We start from the raw sequence: 16,072 nt of genomic DNA on the forward strand, positions 1-16,072 counted from the left end.
ACATTTCTGGTTCCATAATCCAGGTTTCTGAAGGCATTATATCCAACCTGGCTTTGAACGCTGCAAGGATTAGGGAATGCACAACTTCCCTGGGCAACCTGTTCCAGTGTCTCACCACCCTCACGGTAATGAATTTCCTTCTAATAGCTAAACTAAATTTCCTCTCTTTCAGCTTGTGCCCATAAAGAAGATGGTGTCACAACCAACGCTGCCAGAAAATGTTTCTGGGCCAAACATGTAGCTGGGGAAAAGGAGCGTCTGCACCCCAAACACGTGAATGTCTCCGCCACGGAGCTCCGGATATCACCTCTGCCTTCCCTCCGTGCCAGCAGCGCCCTTCGCTCCTGCCTCCGCCGAGCCCTTTACCCACCGCTCCCGCTCCCAGTCGCCTCCCCGCCCGCTCTTCCTGCCGCCTCTCTCGCCCTCGCCTTCGCGTTTCCTGTCCGGGCGGAGAAGGTTTGGCCCCGCGGCGCCGCCGTCTCGCAGCGGCTGCGTTGAGCATCATGGCGGCGTCTCTCTCAATGTCAGCGGTGCTGAGGGGCCTCGTCGCCAGGAGCGGTGCGGCCGCGGTCCGCCCGCCGCCGCCCAGGTAACGGCACCGCGGGCTCCCCGCCGGCCGCCCGGGGGGCACCGCCGCACCCCGGTGCCCGCGGGGACCCGAGGAGGCCTTTCCGGGCCTGGACCTCCGCCGCGGCCGCCCAGGGAGCTGGGCCGGGGGGGCCGCGTAGGGACCCGACGCGGGTGGGGGGCGGCCAGACTGGCAGCATGCTCCGGGCGGAGGCTTCCTCCGTGTCAGTCCGTGAGTGTCCTTGCCCTTCCCCGTGTGTCCATGCGAGTCCTCGCCTGTTCTGTTTGTCGGGGCATGTCCTTGCCCGTCCTTGCTGTCTGCTTCGCGGTGACCGCCCGCCCGATGTCCTTGCGGTGCCTGAAGGTCGGGTTCTGGTCGTCGCGGCTTCGCTGCCTGGGAGCGTAACTTCGCCAGCAGTCTCCCCAGATATTTGTACCCCACATTATTTTCTGTCTTGTTGCCTTTCCTCTCTGTCCCTTCTTCGGAACACGTTAACTTTTTCAGAGGATGAATATCTGTTTTTTCGCCAATTTACTAAAAATAATATTGGAAATAGTTTTATAATCTTAGGTGGTTCCTTTAATGAAGTCCAGTACATGACCCAACCCCGAGATGAAGATGGTGGGTGCATGTGTTTACTTTTGTGCATCTCACAGGCCCAAGGCTTGTGTAAGACCCCAGTCTAGTTAGGACAAATAATGTAGCTCCATGCCTTTAGTTGTGATTTGGAGGGTTTGCTTTTTGTGCTTCTTAAGTCTTTAGATATTAACAAATACAGGTTAGTTCTAGTAAGTTTTTTTTTAAACTCTGGGGGTTTTTAAATATGTATGTGTATATAAATATGTGTGTGTGCATATAGAAACACACAAAGAAAACTATATCTATATGCAGAGAAAGAACTATAGCTGTACTATTTTTTCACATTTTTATTCTCTCATTGTCCCATTGGCTACTGCTGCTTTCTTCCTCCTAAAATGGCACCTGTTTTATGGTGTTGAAGGTTAACTGTCAGTCACCTAAAAATGCTTTGAAATTTGTGAGTATGAATTTAGGAGTTCCTCTACACTAATCCAGGAACTCACTGTTCATGTTCAGCTGTTTCTTTCTGCCTTTCCATTCCTCTGGTGTTGACAGAACTGTTGCCTGTCCATTGTTGTAAATTGCTCAGTCAGTGATTCAGGCTAAAAATAATTTTGTTTGTTTGTTTTAAAGTCTTACCATTCTACATTTCAAGTAATTATTTCAGAAAAAAATAGTAGATGTAGCAGGGCTGGGTATGAGAAGCATGGAAATATGAGGTAGGTACACGTCAGTTGGTATTTCTTTTTTGAAACAGTTTGTTAGATTCCTTGCTTGCCACAGAGACTGAGGAAAAATTAGTGTCCCTTAGTGTTTTCAGTAAGAGGGATGTTGAGGATATTGGCCTGAGTGGGACTGAAACTTTTGCTTCACATTCTGTAGGACAGTGACCTGATCATAGGTCAGCAGGTTTCTTGGAGAAGAGGGAGAGCATTATGATTTTCTCTTAAAGTTTTGTACGCAGCTTTGTAATCACTCCTTGTTGTTAGAATGAGAATTTTTCCATGGAATAAGGAAAAGATGCTTCAGATTAAAATGGTTTTGGCAGTATGAGGGAATGCTTAGGACTGTCATTTATTGCATAAGTTTTGCAAATTATTTCCTGGTTAGGTAGGCACTGAAACTTAAATCTTTTCTCAGTTACTGTTTTATATAAAAATATCTTTATATGAAAAATATTTATATGAAATTTTATTCTTAACCAGCCTCTGTAGTCTCCCTACTTGGGAGTAAGAATCAACATACATGATTACAGAAAAGGGTTTAGGGTCCTATGTTATAAATTCAAAATGTCTTCCTACAGCTCATTGTGAGGTGATAAATCAGATAGAAGTAGACAGGAGAAAGTGTATCTCTTTCTTTTTCACTTTGTATTGCTTCTTGTATGCAACTGTTTGTTTTCCTTTTATACATACAGTATAATCTTTCATGCAGAGCATGTAATCCTTTGTATTTCATCAGAAACCTAGATAAATTTCAGTATACAGATAGATGCCTCAAAATTTGACAGTGTATGAGTCCCATTTTTAGCTTCAGTGTCTCACATCTCCTGACCTCAGAGAACTGAACGTTTACCAAAGACTTGTTTTCCAGTTGAAGTGATCAGTAACTATCCAAACGAGTACTTCTTTGAGAAGCCAGTAGTGTGCTGCATATCTTACAATTGGATGTATAAATCCTGCAATACTGGTTCCCTTTCAGAAAAGTATTTTGAAAGATGCAGTTTGGTACAAGTAGTCTCTTTGTTTTGAAGTATTCGTCTGTCTAATTTATTAGTGGAATAATCTCTGTCATTGTTAAACTGTAGGAAGAGTGTGTTATACCAGTATGCTAGATGTGTATCTTTAAGTAAATAGAGGTATTAAAATTACTAACAATAAAAATTATTGGTGTTCTTAGGAGATGAATTAAGAAGATTCTGGAACTGTCAACTGTGAGGGCATTTGAATGACTCTTAAATCACTTAAAAGAGTCACTTATATCACTCACTCTTATATCTCAAGCCTTATGCTTTTGTTTACTTAGATTCAGAGTAAAGTTTGGCCTTTTGGTAAAGCTTAATGGAAGTTTCATGTTACTTGCTTAAATTAGATTATGAGAGTAATATAGCTAATTGTTTGGACACTGTAGGATTAAATTTTAAGCATTGAAGATGTAGTTTTATTTGCCGTGCATTTTTATGTAGATTTTTGTGTGTGAAACTTCTTATACTGCTCTGGTTTTCAGAAGTTCAATTAAATAATAATGTGATCACTTTCCAAGAGTTACAAGAGAGATTCTGTTCTGATTTCTGTTAGTGATATTTGGTTCTTAGAAATTTTATGACATCATCTAGCTTTTTACTGGGACATATTTAGACACTTTAATATACACATGCCCAAGCTGCCCGATGATTCTAAACTGGTACTGTTTTTTTCCACAGTATGGACATAAGTGTTCCGTCTGAAATTAAGAGAACATGCAGCATTCCTCATATCTTTATGAAATTCCGAATGCTTGTTTTAAATCACTTAAGCAGTGGTTACTGCATCCCTCATTATTTTAGCCTAAAAGCTATCAGCAGATATTTGAGCTGATTGTGAAAGTAAGTGTCTTCTTTACCAATATAAATAATATTTTGAAGCTTTCATACTGTAAGATCTGTGAAGCTTTCAGGAGGCTTGAAATTATGTTGAACATGCTCTCACTAGTTTGACCTAAAAGATTGCTAAAAGTGTTTCCTTCCGTTAGAAATATGGACAGTTGAAGCTGGAAAAGAAAACCTCAAATTCCTGCTGAACTGGGAATCAGATATTTGTCTCCAAGCCACTTCAGAGTGTTTCTGAGAAGCCCTTCCTATCACAATATATTAGAGTCAGAATTAATTTCTGTTGCTGTAGCAGAATGTTTTGTGTGTAGGTGTAGTATGGCCACACGCTCTCTACATTTCATGATAATGAATTTTTCATGTCACTTTTTAGTGGTTTTTCAAAATGTGTTATTTTCCTCTTGTAATGCCGTTGTAAAGACTCTGAGTATAACAGCAAATGTTTTGTGGTTCATCATTGTTAGGGGTTTAGGAGGATGCCCATGCACAAAAAACTCAGGACACAGTAAGAATTGCAAATCAAGTAAATTTTATTAGTCACTTTTGCATAAATACATACCAACCCCTGGATGTTTGAGAAGCTGCCAGGCAGGAGGAGATGGAGCATGGTGCTCAGGCAGGAGGGGTAGGTAGCTGCGCACCTTCAGGGCATTCCCTGGATGAAAACTGCATGCATCATGTCCTCCCATCCGGTCCACCCCAGAACCACCCTTTATATCACCTCCTCGGGAGTGGCCAGTTTCAGCATCATCTCACACAGGGCCAGTGCATGAGATAAGATCATAACAGCCCATGATCACACCACCATGCCAGCAACGGTTTTATTGTGTGTTATTCTCCTTTCACAGGATGAAGCCCACCAAGTGACTGATACATAGTTTCATTACTGAAGGTTAATCTTACCAACTAACCATAATGGCTTTTACATTATCCTGTCCACCTATACAACAGCGGACTAAATATGGCAGGTCTTCTGTCCCTGACACAATCATAAATGGATATATGAGGTTATGAAAGTAAAGAATTGTGCACACTTGTGTAGTATGAAGCCTGTTATCCAATTCATTCTCAAAAAATTGAGGAAATCTAGGATGCCATTTATGTCTCAATTTCCAGTTACTGTCTTTATAAGCAGGCTTCCCCCTCAGGAAAATGAGGGAGAAGCCGTTTTTGTGGCAAAATAAAGGACTTCTAAAATAGAAAAAACTCCTGTCTTAATTTTTTATCCTGTCCTTCCATAAAGAATAGAGAAAGTGCTTACTAACTTTAAAAACAATAATTCTGGAAGATAATAGCTTACTCTTTTATGTTACTGTTTGGTTGGGTTTGGTTTTTCTTCTTTCATGAAATAATATTGACATCTTTGTTGCATGTCAGTACCAAGGCATGTGTTAAAATATGGCTTAGTAGACTTCATGGAGCTAGGTCTGGGTAGTCCAGAGAGCTGTTTAAAGATGCACAAAGCCCTGACTGAATCTAGCTAATAGAAACACTTATTTTGCCAGGGTTAGTGCTAGCCAGTGTGAGGTTTTTGTCAAGTCTGGAATTGGTAGCATGTTGCAGAAATTGTATTATTTTTTTATTTCATCCATCTGTAATACATGTCTGCTGCTTCTTTTATACCAGACAATATATAAAAGTATGTGTGGTGTTGTCAGGCTCAGACATATCAGAAGCTTTGGTTTTCATTAATAAAAAATATGGTTCTATATAATTTATCTTTGTTAAAATTATTTCCTGTGAGTGATATAATCTGCATAGAGAACCTGGAATAAAATTTAAAGACCATGAGAAAAAGTAGTCTTTTTGCAGTCTTGCCTTAGCTGTATAAGAGATGTTTATAGATAATTTCATTTTGGTTAGCCACCAGGAAAAAAAGATGTATTTGGCTTTTAAAATACCTATTTGGCTGGAATTTTGCCGTTTTATCTTAAGTATGTATTTTGGTTATAATGTGTATCAGAGCAAGTACAGTGAGACAAAGTATCTTACAACATAAAAGCTCTGGAATAAAATGAAATTTGGAATAAAATTCAAGCAGTTTTTTTTGCTTGTGAGACTGTGATGACATGGAGCATTGGAGAAGACTCAAGGTGAAAGATATGGAGAGACAAATGGACATAGATAAGGGGAGAAAAAGATGAAATCCACTACAGTTCATACACTTAATGGGCATGAGTTTAAAAACAAAAGTCCAGGCATCAGTGAGTGTTTGTCTTGTCTTGTAGACACTCTGAAGCCATAGTTTGGGAGTAGGTATTTCATTTATCTGAAGTGCATAATTCCTTTAAAAACAACTCCTTTTTACTCTTGTCCACACTGTTCAAATAGTGATTGTGTGGTTAAGAGAGGGTCTAGGAGCTGAGTCTTGCCAGTCTTTCACTGTGACTGAAAGCAATAGCAGTGGTTATTTTTTGTAGTCACAGGTCATTTGACAACAGCTTGTGTCTGGCTCTTGTGAAGGACAGCCCTCTTTCCACAACAATTTTGCATGCTTTGAGGAAGAGAAGGGGAAATTTCTGATAAATAGGATGTATTCAGTCCCTTTGCAGTATTTTATGTGGTATCTCAAAGCTGCTAATCCATCATTACTTGAGTAGTTGCAACAGGATAATTTACTCATGTCTGTTGTGTTCATGGGTATGTACCATTATTAAGATATCAGAGTGACTATGGTGAACCAGAATGGTGTCTTAGATTTCCTGGTTTTGCCTTCTCTGTTTGGCTTTATTGGAGTAGAGTGTAGGAGTGCTCCTTGTTTCTTTTGGAGTGTAAAGAGTAAGCTTTGGAAAGTCCCCATGGAGTAATGAAGATGTTAGATTTAATGAAACATGGGAGCAGTAGGATGTTGCTATCAATGCGAACAATTCCATCACAATGAAAAAGTGAAAAATACCATGTATCGTGTAGTTGAGTGGTGAGTTCAGATTAATCTCATTTGAGTTCTTAAAGTGTATGAGATTCCTGTCATGTTTGTGAAAGTTTACGTATTATCAGTATTCGTCTAGAGGAGGAAGAGGATGGATAGAAAGATATGCAAGTAAGAGGGGCAGACAAGAAAAAAAAGTTTGGGAGAGCCAAAGTTTGAGAAGGGGTCAAGAAGGAGATGTGTTGTTCTGTAAATGGCTGTTTTTGTAATGTACTTATGGAGAAGCAGAGCAGGCATCATGACAGCAAAATGTTCCTGATAAAGCTTCTTAGATTGTTCTTTCTTACTGGTCATATAATTTGGGGTGATTTATTTTAATGACATTCAGTTCCTTCACTTTTGGAATTGGAAACCCAGAGGGGAAGAATAGCACTTTTCAGAAAGTAAAGGTTAAACAGAGAAAAGCAGACAGATGTGTAAGGTATATTTTGTTGAAAAACAGCTGGATGCTCTTCTAACCAGTTTTGTGGCAGCTCAGAACTGTAGCTTGCTTGCATAAAGTCTGGCATACTTTTAAAAAAGCATTGTTATATGTGATAATAACTTTTTTCAAAAATTTACTGATTGGAGAACCTAGTTATCTTCTCTCTACTTAGGTGATTTGAAGTAGAGTGGAGATAGAATTAAACCCCCAAAACTGGACCAAAACAACAAACAAACAGCCCCTCAGTAAAGCTTTGGAGGGTAGAGGTGAAATTTGTTGGCAGTAGTATCTTAAAATAGAAGGACATGATACTTCCCTCCAGGGAATTTAAAATAGAATCTTCTAGACAATTTAAAATAGAATCTAACACTGCATTTGAAAAATGACCCTTTGTTTTCAAGAAAATCCCTCAAAAATTCTTATGGAAAAGACTTCCATATTGATATATCCTAATACCAAATATTTGATATCTCAAAGTTTGAGAAATATATTTGTAGAATTTTTTGCACTAAGTTGAACCATATTTTTTGTCAAATAAATAGTCAATAGTAAGATTATGAAATACCAGATGGATACATGGGGAACGGGAATAATTACGCCGACTGTCAATGGACAGTGTTTCGAATCTGTGTTAGCATAATGATAAAATTTGCTTTATTGATGTAGGTTTAGTATAACATGTTCAACAGATTTAACTTACAGTGGAAAAATACTGCTGTTTGGATTTTGAAAATGACCTTGATTTTGCCTTAGTATAGGTTTGAGCATTTTGACTCAATTGACCTTATTATTATCTGTCTTAGATGAAATTGGCTGTTTTAAGAGACTGAAATGCTGAGAGTTTTGAAGTTAGCAGGGAAGCGTGAACCTCCTCACAACTAGTTTAAAAAATTCCCAAGTTTAACAACTCCTATTTTATACTAATAATTTCAGTAAATTTGTATGATCCTTAATAGCTAAATGTTTTGTATGTTTTACATACAAAAACATCAGGTTTTGTGCAGGTTTTCATTCTTATGATAATACAATGGATTTTGCTACATTTTTAAAATTCTTTTGTAAGCATTTGATTCTGAGTGTGTTAAAAAATATACCTCTGAACTGTCTCAAGATCACATCCTTTTTTGTTTCTAGTAAAAGAAATCTGTAAGCTAGCAGTAGGCAAGCCAAACAGTTCACATTACCTTCTTTATCAATGTCTGTTTTCAAATTTCCTAAGAAATTAGTGGCATTTTTTCTACCTGAGTTTCAAAGGACAGTTGTTCTCTCCTGGCATTGTAATAGTATGTTTAGGTACTATTTACTTAGCTCTTTCTGGTGCAGTAGTTTCTATCTGAATCTTCCCTTGACCCATGACTGATGTTGAAGAAGTAAAGTAACTTTTGACTCAACAAGAGAGTCTGTAGGCAGCTCCAGAATGTGTGTGGGCAAACAGTTCTTGCAGCTGCTTATTACTGGGGTCTTAACATGAAAGAGTTCATAAACAAGTCCAATTCCTTCTTTTATAGTCAGACTTTATGTATTTGATACAAATATAGACCTTTTATGAATGCTTATTTTATATGTGAACACCTCTGACATTGTCATTTGTGATCAGTCTGTTGAAGTAATCTGCTAAATGTTAGTGAAGTAATCCGCTAAGTGTTAGTGATGCCATTTATATTGAAGTCCAAACTAAAATTTTATTGCAGATTATAGCTGTTGAGTTTTTCATATTTTTTTATACATTTCAGTAGTTTTAAGGTAAGATTTCTACGGATATTGCATTTTCAGAAGTTACCATGTAACGCAGAAAGCTCTTCATATAGCTTTGACTATTCTGTCACGTATTCAAGGAGTATTTGCATCTGCTACGTAAGTTGTTGGAAGGAAAATTCTGCAAGAGTGATGTTTTTTCATACACCAGTGTTTGTGCCTACCAGAGAAAGAGACAAATAATTTGCATGTTGTCTGAACTGAAATTCAAGAATAAGGTTTGCTTTTAAAGCACCAGTGTTGCCTTAAGGCTTTAGAAAAGTATGAGTAATATCAATACTTGCAGTCTTCTTATAGAGAGAGAGCTGATAGCTGATTAGATAGTAAGAATATGAGAAGTAAGAAAGAATAGTACTAATGGAGGAGGAGGGGATCAGTGTATGAGGATCAGTGTAGAAGCGAACACACATTTAGGGTAGCTGATGAGGTTATTTTTATTCTCAAAGGTGAGTTCTCAAAAATGCTTCTGAGGTGTATTTACATTAATAAATAATGACAGATGGAAATAAAATTAAATCAGATAATTATGGAAAAACAGAGCATTCAGGCTCTCTTTGAATGTAGATTTCATTTATGTAGCTTGGTAATTTCATAATACTTCTCTTGAAGCGCACAAATATTTGTCCTTCGTCAATTTAAAGAATTGTTGTTCCGAGATTGCAGATGCTGATTCAGTATGCAAAAGAAAGGAAGGAGGTTTTTTCCTAGCTAGTGCCATGTAATTGTTGCTTGCACTTGTGTGTAGAATAGGAGTTAAAGTTTTGGTTTGGTAATTTTTTTTCAAAACTCCTATGGGAGACACATAGGTTGCTTACACTGCAGCCAACCATTTGTTTTCATCTCAAGACAGATGTGTATTGTAGAAGATGTTTAATCATGCTGGTACCCACAACTAAAAGCTTGTGTGGTTAGTATTGTTTTAAAACAAGATGAGGTTTAAAATCAGTCATTATAGAGAGACTGCATAAAAATTAAGTCCTTTGCTTTGATTGCAATATGAGGCTAAAAGCCAAGTGCAGATAAATTGCATAGACTGGAAAAAAACAGTATTGTATTTTATCTGATAGGAATTAATGACAAGCAAAATGTCAAGGAGCATCAAAGGCTGTCTACTCCGGAAGATAAGGCAAGCTGGAAAGTGAGGGTGACGCCAGCAGGGACAGTGCCCTTACTGACCAGGGCAAGAGCCAGAACCAGGGCTGAAGGTGGGTACACCTAATGATGCCACTTCAGCAAGGGCTGAAGACCCAGAGCAAAGCTTTAAAATGGAACTCCAGAACCACAGGCAGGGGATGTTCATGGAGGCCCCATATGAAGCTGGTCATGGCCGTTAAGACCTGCTGGTGCCTTAGTTCCTGATGCGTGGTCCAAGAGAGTTTGTCTTCAGACTGTCAGTGTTAGAACACTTGAAAACTCAGACTATATTCTTGCACGTAAGGTGGCACCCTTGGTGTATCTTCTCTGTGTGTATCTCAGTAGTCAAAAATTTATTGAAGTATCATGGAGCTTTTTCGCCTAAGAGCTGTATAAGAACCATGTGGGCTGACAGATCAAATGGTGTGACTAAGGCATGTGACATGGAGTGTAGCTAAGGTACATGATAACTGAGGAATAGTAACAGTTCAAAGGGGAATTGAGGACAAAAGCTTAGTGTCAGAAAGGAAATTGAAGAGAAAGGTAGCTGAGACAAGGTGAAGTTCACAAAGCAAGTGTGAAATTAAATCATGCAAAATAATATTACCTAGATTATCCCATTCTCATCTAGAATAACTCCTACGAGCATACAGTTTTGAAAAGAAACCTGTATGTCATGATCCATTTGTAGAGATTTGGCTTTCTCTACCTGGCTTGCACTACAAACATTAATATATAGCTCTTAAATACAGTTTGTCATAGCTGCCCAACAGCAAAGGCTTACTTACCAAATAGCTTGTTTGACTTTCATGAACCATTATAAATCAAGATGTAGTTTTCCAGCAACATTTTAAAGGATTCTTTTTTGTGTTGTAGTTTACAGCTCAAGTGTTTGAAAGCATTAAATAAGAAAGAAGTTGCCTTTTATATATATATATATGTATATATACATATATATATATACATATATATATACATGTATATATGCCAATATATATGCTGTTTTACAGGTCTTACATTATTAGAATAAGAATTACTTAAGCTGGTAAATGCAGTCAGATTGAAGGGCTAAATCAATAGGAGTGGATAGGGGTGAAATTCAGGACCATGTTATGCCATAAACCAGTTTGCAAACACAGAAGAATCTTTACTCTGTTTTTCTGTTTAATGTTAACATGATTCAAAGGCTTTTTTTTCAAAATGCACAAAATAAGACAGAGGTGGGATGTGGAACATTAGTTTCATTCCTCACAGTTTTGAAATGAAACCCTTTGACTTTTGTTGTTTCTTCTATAAAGAGAGCACAGTTTTTAGTTTTGTCAAGTTGTATGAATGCCTGAATGTGTATGTGTGGGGAGTTTGACATTTAGAAAGCACAAACAAAGTAAATGTGTCACCTGGGTATTTTATCTTTACACCCTACACAACTTTTCTCTCTTCTTTTGTAACTTTATTTATTTTTGACTTATTTTTAAACTTTATTTAACTTTTAACTCTTTTTATTAACTTTATTTAACTCTCTTATTTTTAACTTTATTTTTTAAACTTTATTTTCTCTTCTTTATTAACTTTTAATATAGCTCTTCTTTATTAACTTTATTTAACTCTCTTCTTATTTAACTTTATTAGGCTTTCTAACTAGAGAATGTAAATTTAGTTGATAGCTGTTATGGGCTGTGCAACATTTCTAGTATTATTTGTCTTCCAACTAACTTGCCTGTAAGAAGTTTTTGGTTCTCAGCAGCCTTCAGATTGGGAACGGAGGTTAATTCCTAAGATTAGGTGTTCCAGTTAGGAGAGTAGTGTGTAATGAGATGCTTTTTTAGTAACTGTACAGGTGGCAGTAATTCAGAGTTCCTGTGACCTGATAGCAGTTGGACATCTTACAAATTATGTATTATATTGCTCTAAATGTAATATACCTGGTTTCCTTTCATAATGAGTTCTTTTATTTCTACAATAAAAATGTTTAAATAATTTTGAGTAATTTTGTTCTTAACATGTTAAGCCCCTCTCTCAAAAGTGTTTCTAATCTGTTTTCTGTATTCTGTCAAGACACTACTGGTATGCTCTGAGTCATGTGCAGGTGAGGGTCAAGGAGCACTGACATGACTTTTTTTAGAAGTGTAGTTGCAAGTAATGACTCAGTTTGCATCTAAGCACTTCGAGAAATGTTTTGATACCAGCCCAGGACTTGCAGAGAACTGTTTCAGGATGTGCAGCTGTTGCTTGTGAGTGTGCTGATTTGAACCTTCAGGCTAGTTCTGTGGATTTTTGGCTGAACTTTTCCTCAGCTCAAGCTCTTTGCGTTGCTCATATGCTGATACTCAAAATCTCAAAAGACACCAACTCTGCAGGAGTAGGTTGAGCCAGCCTGGGCATACTGTCTGCCTCATGTGGAGCCTTCTGAAGGACTGGTCTTTTTTGTGCTCTCAGTTAATGTCACCTCAGTTAGCTGGCTGCTCAAATAGGCCCTGTCTGAGTCAGGGAAAGTGCAGGCTTGGTACTAGGTCAGAGTTAACCTTCTTTATTGTGTCTTGAGTGCAAGAAAGCTGATTAAATGAAGAAGACTCGTGGTGGGCAACTCATGTCATCACAGAACTGACTTGTTTCCTGAGAAATTCACTGGGGTGCAGGGGTGGATATAGTGCTCAGGTCCTGTGGTAGTTCTGGAGGGACTATGTCTTTACATTGTGCAGTGGTTCAGCTGATACTTGTTTGAATATAGTAGTTCAACAGCATTTTCTCACATGTAAGATAATTAAAGTAGAATCTAAAATAACTAAAATTTTATTATTTTTTATGTGATGATGTATTCACTACTTGAAAATGTAACTAATTTAAAAGAATTATAGAATATTCTGGGTTGGAAGGGATTCACAAGTATCAGTGAGTCCAGCTCCTGGCCCTGCACAGGAGGAGTCACACCACGTGCTTGTGTGCCTTGTCCAAACACTTCTTGAGCTCTGTCTCGCTTGGTTCTGTGACCACTTCCATGAGGAGCCTGTTCCAGTGCCCAGCCACCCTCTGTGTGAAGAACCTTTTCCTGATACCCAACCTAAACCTTCCCTAACACAGCTTCATGTTCTTTCCTCAAGTGCTATCACCACAGAGAAGAGATCAGTGCCTGCCCTCCGTGTCCCCTCACAAAGAATTTGCAGATTGCAACGGGGTCTCTCTTCATTCTCCCCCAGGCTGAACAGACCAAGCTGCTTCTCATGTGGCTTCTCTTCAAGACCCTTCAACACCTCCTTGGCCCTCCTGTGGGCATTCTCTTAATAGCTTTATGACCTTCTCTTTTTATGCCCAAAAGTGCCCCCAGCACTTGAGATGAGGCTGCCCCAGAGCAGAGCAGAGCAGGACAATCCCCTCCCTTGCCCGCCTGGCAATGCTGTCCTTGATGCCCCCAGGACACCTTTGGCCCTCTTGGCTGTCAGGGCACTGCTGGCTCATGTTCAGCTTGCCATGGATCAGAACCCCAGGGCCCTTTCCATGGCACTGCTGTCCAGCCTCTCATTGCCCAGTCTGTCTGTACATCCAGGGCTGCCCCATCCCAGGTGCAGAATCCAGGACTTGCCCATGTGGAATTTCATCTGGTTTGTAATTGTCAGTTGTCAAGATCTCTCTGTGCAGCTTCTCTGCTTTCAACAGCTCCTCCCAAATTAGTATCATTGTCAAACTTGCTTAGTATCCCTTCCAGTCCTGCATCCAGGTTGTTAATGAAGATGTTAAAAGTCTTAGGACCTAAGATGAAGTTTTGTGGAACCCCGCTAGTGACAGGTCCCCAGTCTGATGTCACCCCTTTCACTGTAACCCTTTGTGCCCAGCCCATGAGCCAGTTCTCACCCATCCCATGATGTGTTTGTCCACCTGTGAGCTGGATGTTTTGTCCAGAAGGATCCTGTGAGAGACAGTGTTGAAAGCTTTGCTGAAATCCAGAAAGATCACATCAGCTGGCTTCTCTTGAGCAACTAGGTGTGTTACCTTGTCATAAAAGAAAATTGACAAGCAGGACTGTTCGTTCATTAAGCTGTGCTGGCTGTGACTAATGGCTGCATTGTCCTTCAGTTTTTCAGTAATTCTCAGAATAGTCTTCTCCAAAACTTTACCAGGCACTGAAGTGAGACTGACAAGCCTGTAGTTTAATATTTGTAAAGGCAGGTTAACTTAACATTTAGCTTCAAAGTTCAAAACCACAAGTCAAATGCTTATTTCCATGTTAATTTAGTACATTTATATAGCCATTTCTTCTTTCCATAAGTTCTGCCTGACAGAAAAGCATAGTCTTTGCCTGTTTTCCAAACACACAACTAGGAAAAAAAAATGCATATTAACTTATTAGCAAGTAAAAGCAGTGTATTTGTATTTATATTTCAATTTCTATCATTTCAGCAACTTACTACAGAAATTTCAGTAGTTTAGATAAGTTAATTAATACTGCATTCATCCATTTAGAAACCTAATTTACTCAGTTAAACATCATTTTGTAGGCAAAGGAAAAAGTGTGATCAGCTAGCTTCATCACAGTATGAAAATATTATTTATTAATTCAGGAACTTTGTTTTCCTCTGAACACGAAAGTTACTCCTGCAGTTCATACTAGAAAATAGAACTACATGTTGCCATAGGCAGTGTTTGGCACTATATTCCATATTTTACTTCTGTTGTAAGATAGTAAAACTAGTTAGTGAAATGGAGTAAAAATAAAATACCATTGACTCTGTTAAGTGATTATCACTTCAACTACAGTAGTGACTTTAATACCAAGGAAACATTATCCTGCTATGTTTAAAATCATCTCTCACAAGTTTAACTTTGCAAGCTGTCTTTTTAAAAATGCATTATATTGGGGCTAAATAAAAATATATTATATTGAATACTGTGATCTGTATTGTATTTGATGTTGCATCATTATTGCCTGTGTTTTATGTGCCAGAACCTCATACTGATTTCGATTTAGTCTGTTTAATCACAGTGTATGACTGGGTTGGATGCTGTGGAAGTTGTTAGTGGGTAATACTTCGTTCTTTTTGTTCAGAATTTAATGTTTTTATGATGGCTGTACATGCTGAAGCTTATATTATTAAAGTACAATAATATTAAATACAATAATATTAAAAAGGTTGGTCTTCTAATAATTAAGAATATTCAATCTATTGCGTTGTTCATCATGGCTTCTGCATAAACATATATTCGCATCCACAGGCGCCCTGGTCTTTCAGATCTTTCTTTAAAACATCCTTTAGATTTACTTCTTGCTGACTGTCTTCATTTTCCATGTGGTACATGGGGCTTTCTTCAAGACTTTGTTTTACCTATACATTATGATCTGATTACGTGTTTGGTGATACCTGGATTTTATTAACCATATCTCCAACAGTTGACCAAAAGGGGGTGCTAATAGATCAAACTGTCAGATGTGTTGCATAAAGAGGTTAAGGAAAAGTTTTTGTGCAATGGATTTAAGTCCCAGCTACTGAGTTGTGTCAGGTAAATACAAGTTTTCACATCTGGATGTTGTGTAACATTCCAATCACAGCACTGCTCTCCGAGGAAGGCAAATTCATGCTGTGTAAATATGGCAGCTTCTTACTGTGTAGGGGTTAAGTGTAGGTTACTTAGCAGATATTTACAGTGGTCAAATTTGTTGAGTTTCAGCGGTTGAATACAGATACCCAGAACAACCAAGGTATCTTGGTTGTTCTTGAAGTCAGATGCCTTAATTCAGATACCACAAAAGACATCCACTGACCATTTTTTTACTGTTTGGTTTCTACTGTTCAGCAGAAGTTAATGGCTTCAGCAGAGCTGGGGCCTATAACTTAAGAAGGGAAGTGAAGACCTAAGAATCTTCCCTGCAACAAGAAACTGCTAAGTCCCTATCCCACAGTGGTAAATATGATTGAGAGACCTGATACTGTTATGAATATTGTAGTTTCCCAGTAGACTGAAGAATTTCAGTGGCTTCTCACTGGACTCCTTCATTTGTGTAGCAGATACATGGAAACCATTTTTGACTTTGCTGTTACTACAGGTGATGGTGGAATGGGAATACACACTTATGGAAGATGTGGTTAGATGATCACAGCATTTGTT

The 16,072-nt window shown here is 38.5% G+C and overlaps 1 protein-coding gene across 1 annotated transcript in view; it reads left to right on the plus strand.

Moving 5' to 3' along the window:
- Nucleotides 1-203: 203 nt before the first annotated feature.
- NDUFS4 (NADH:ubiquinone oxidoreductase subunit S4) overlaps nucleotides 204-16,072 on the plus strand; it is a 47,848-nt gene continuing 31,979 nt past the window's right edge. The window contains exon 1 of the mRNA XM_068177172.1: nucleotides 204-589. Coding sequence (XP_068033273.1) covers nucleotides 219-589 — 371 coding nt within the window. The 5' untranslated portion in view covers nucleotides 204-218. The remainder of the gene's footprint in view (nucleotides 590-16,072) is intronic.

Source organism: Anomalospiza imberbis, chromosome Z, assembly GCF_031753505.1.
Source record: "Anomalospiza imberbis isolate Cuckoo-Finch-1a 21T00152 chromosome Z, ASM3175350v1, whole genome shotgun sequence".
NCBI lineage: Eukaryota > Metazoa > Chordata > Aves > Passeriformes > Viduidae > Anomalospiza > Anomalospiza imberbis.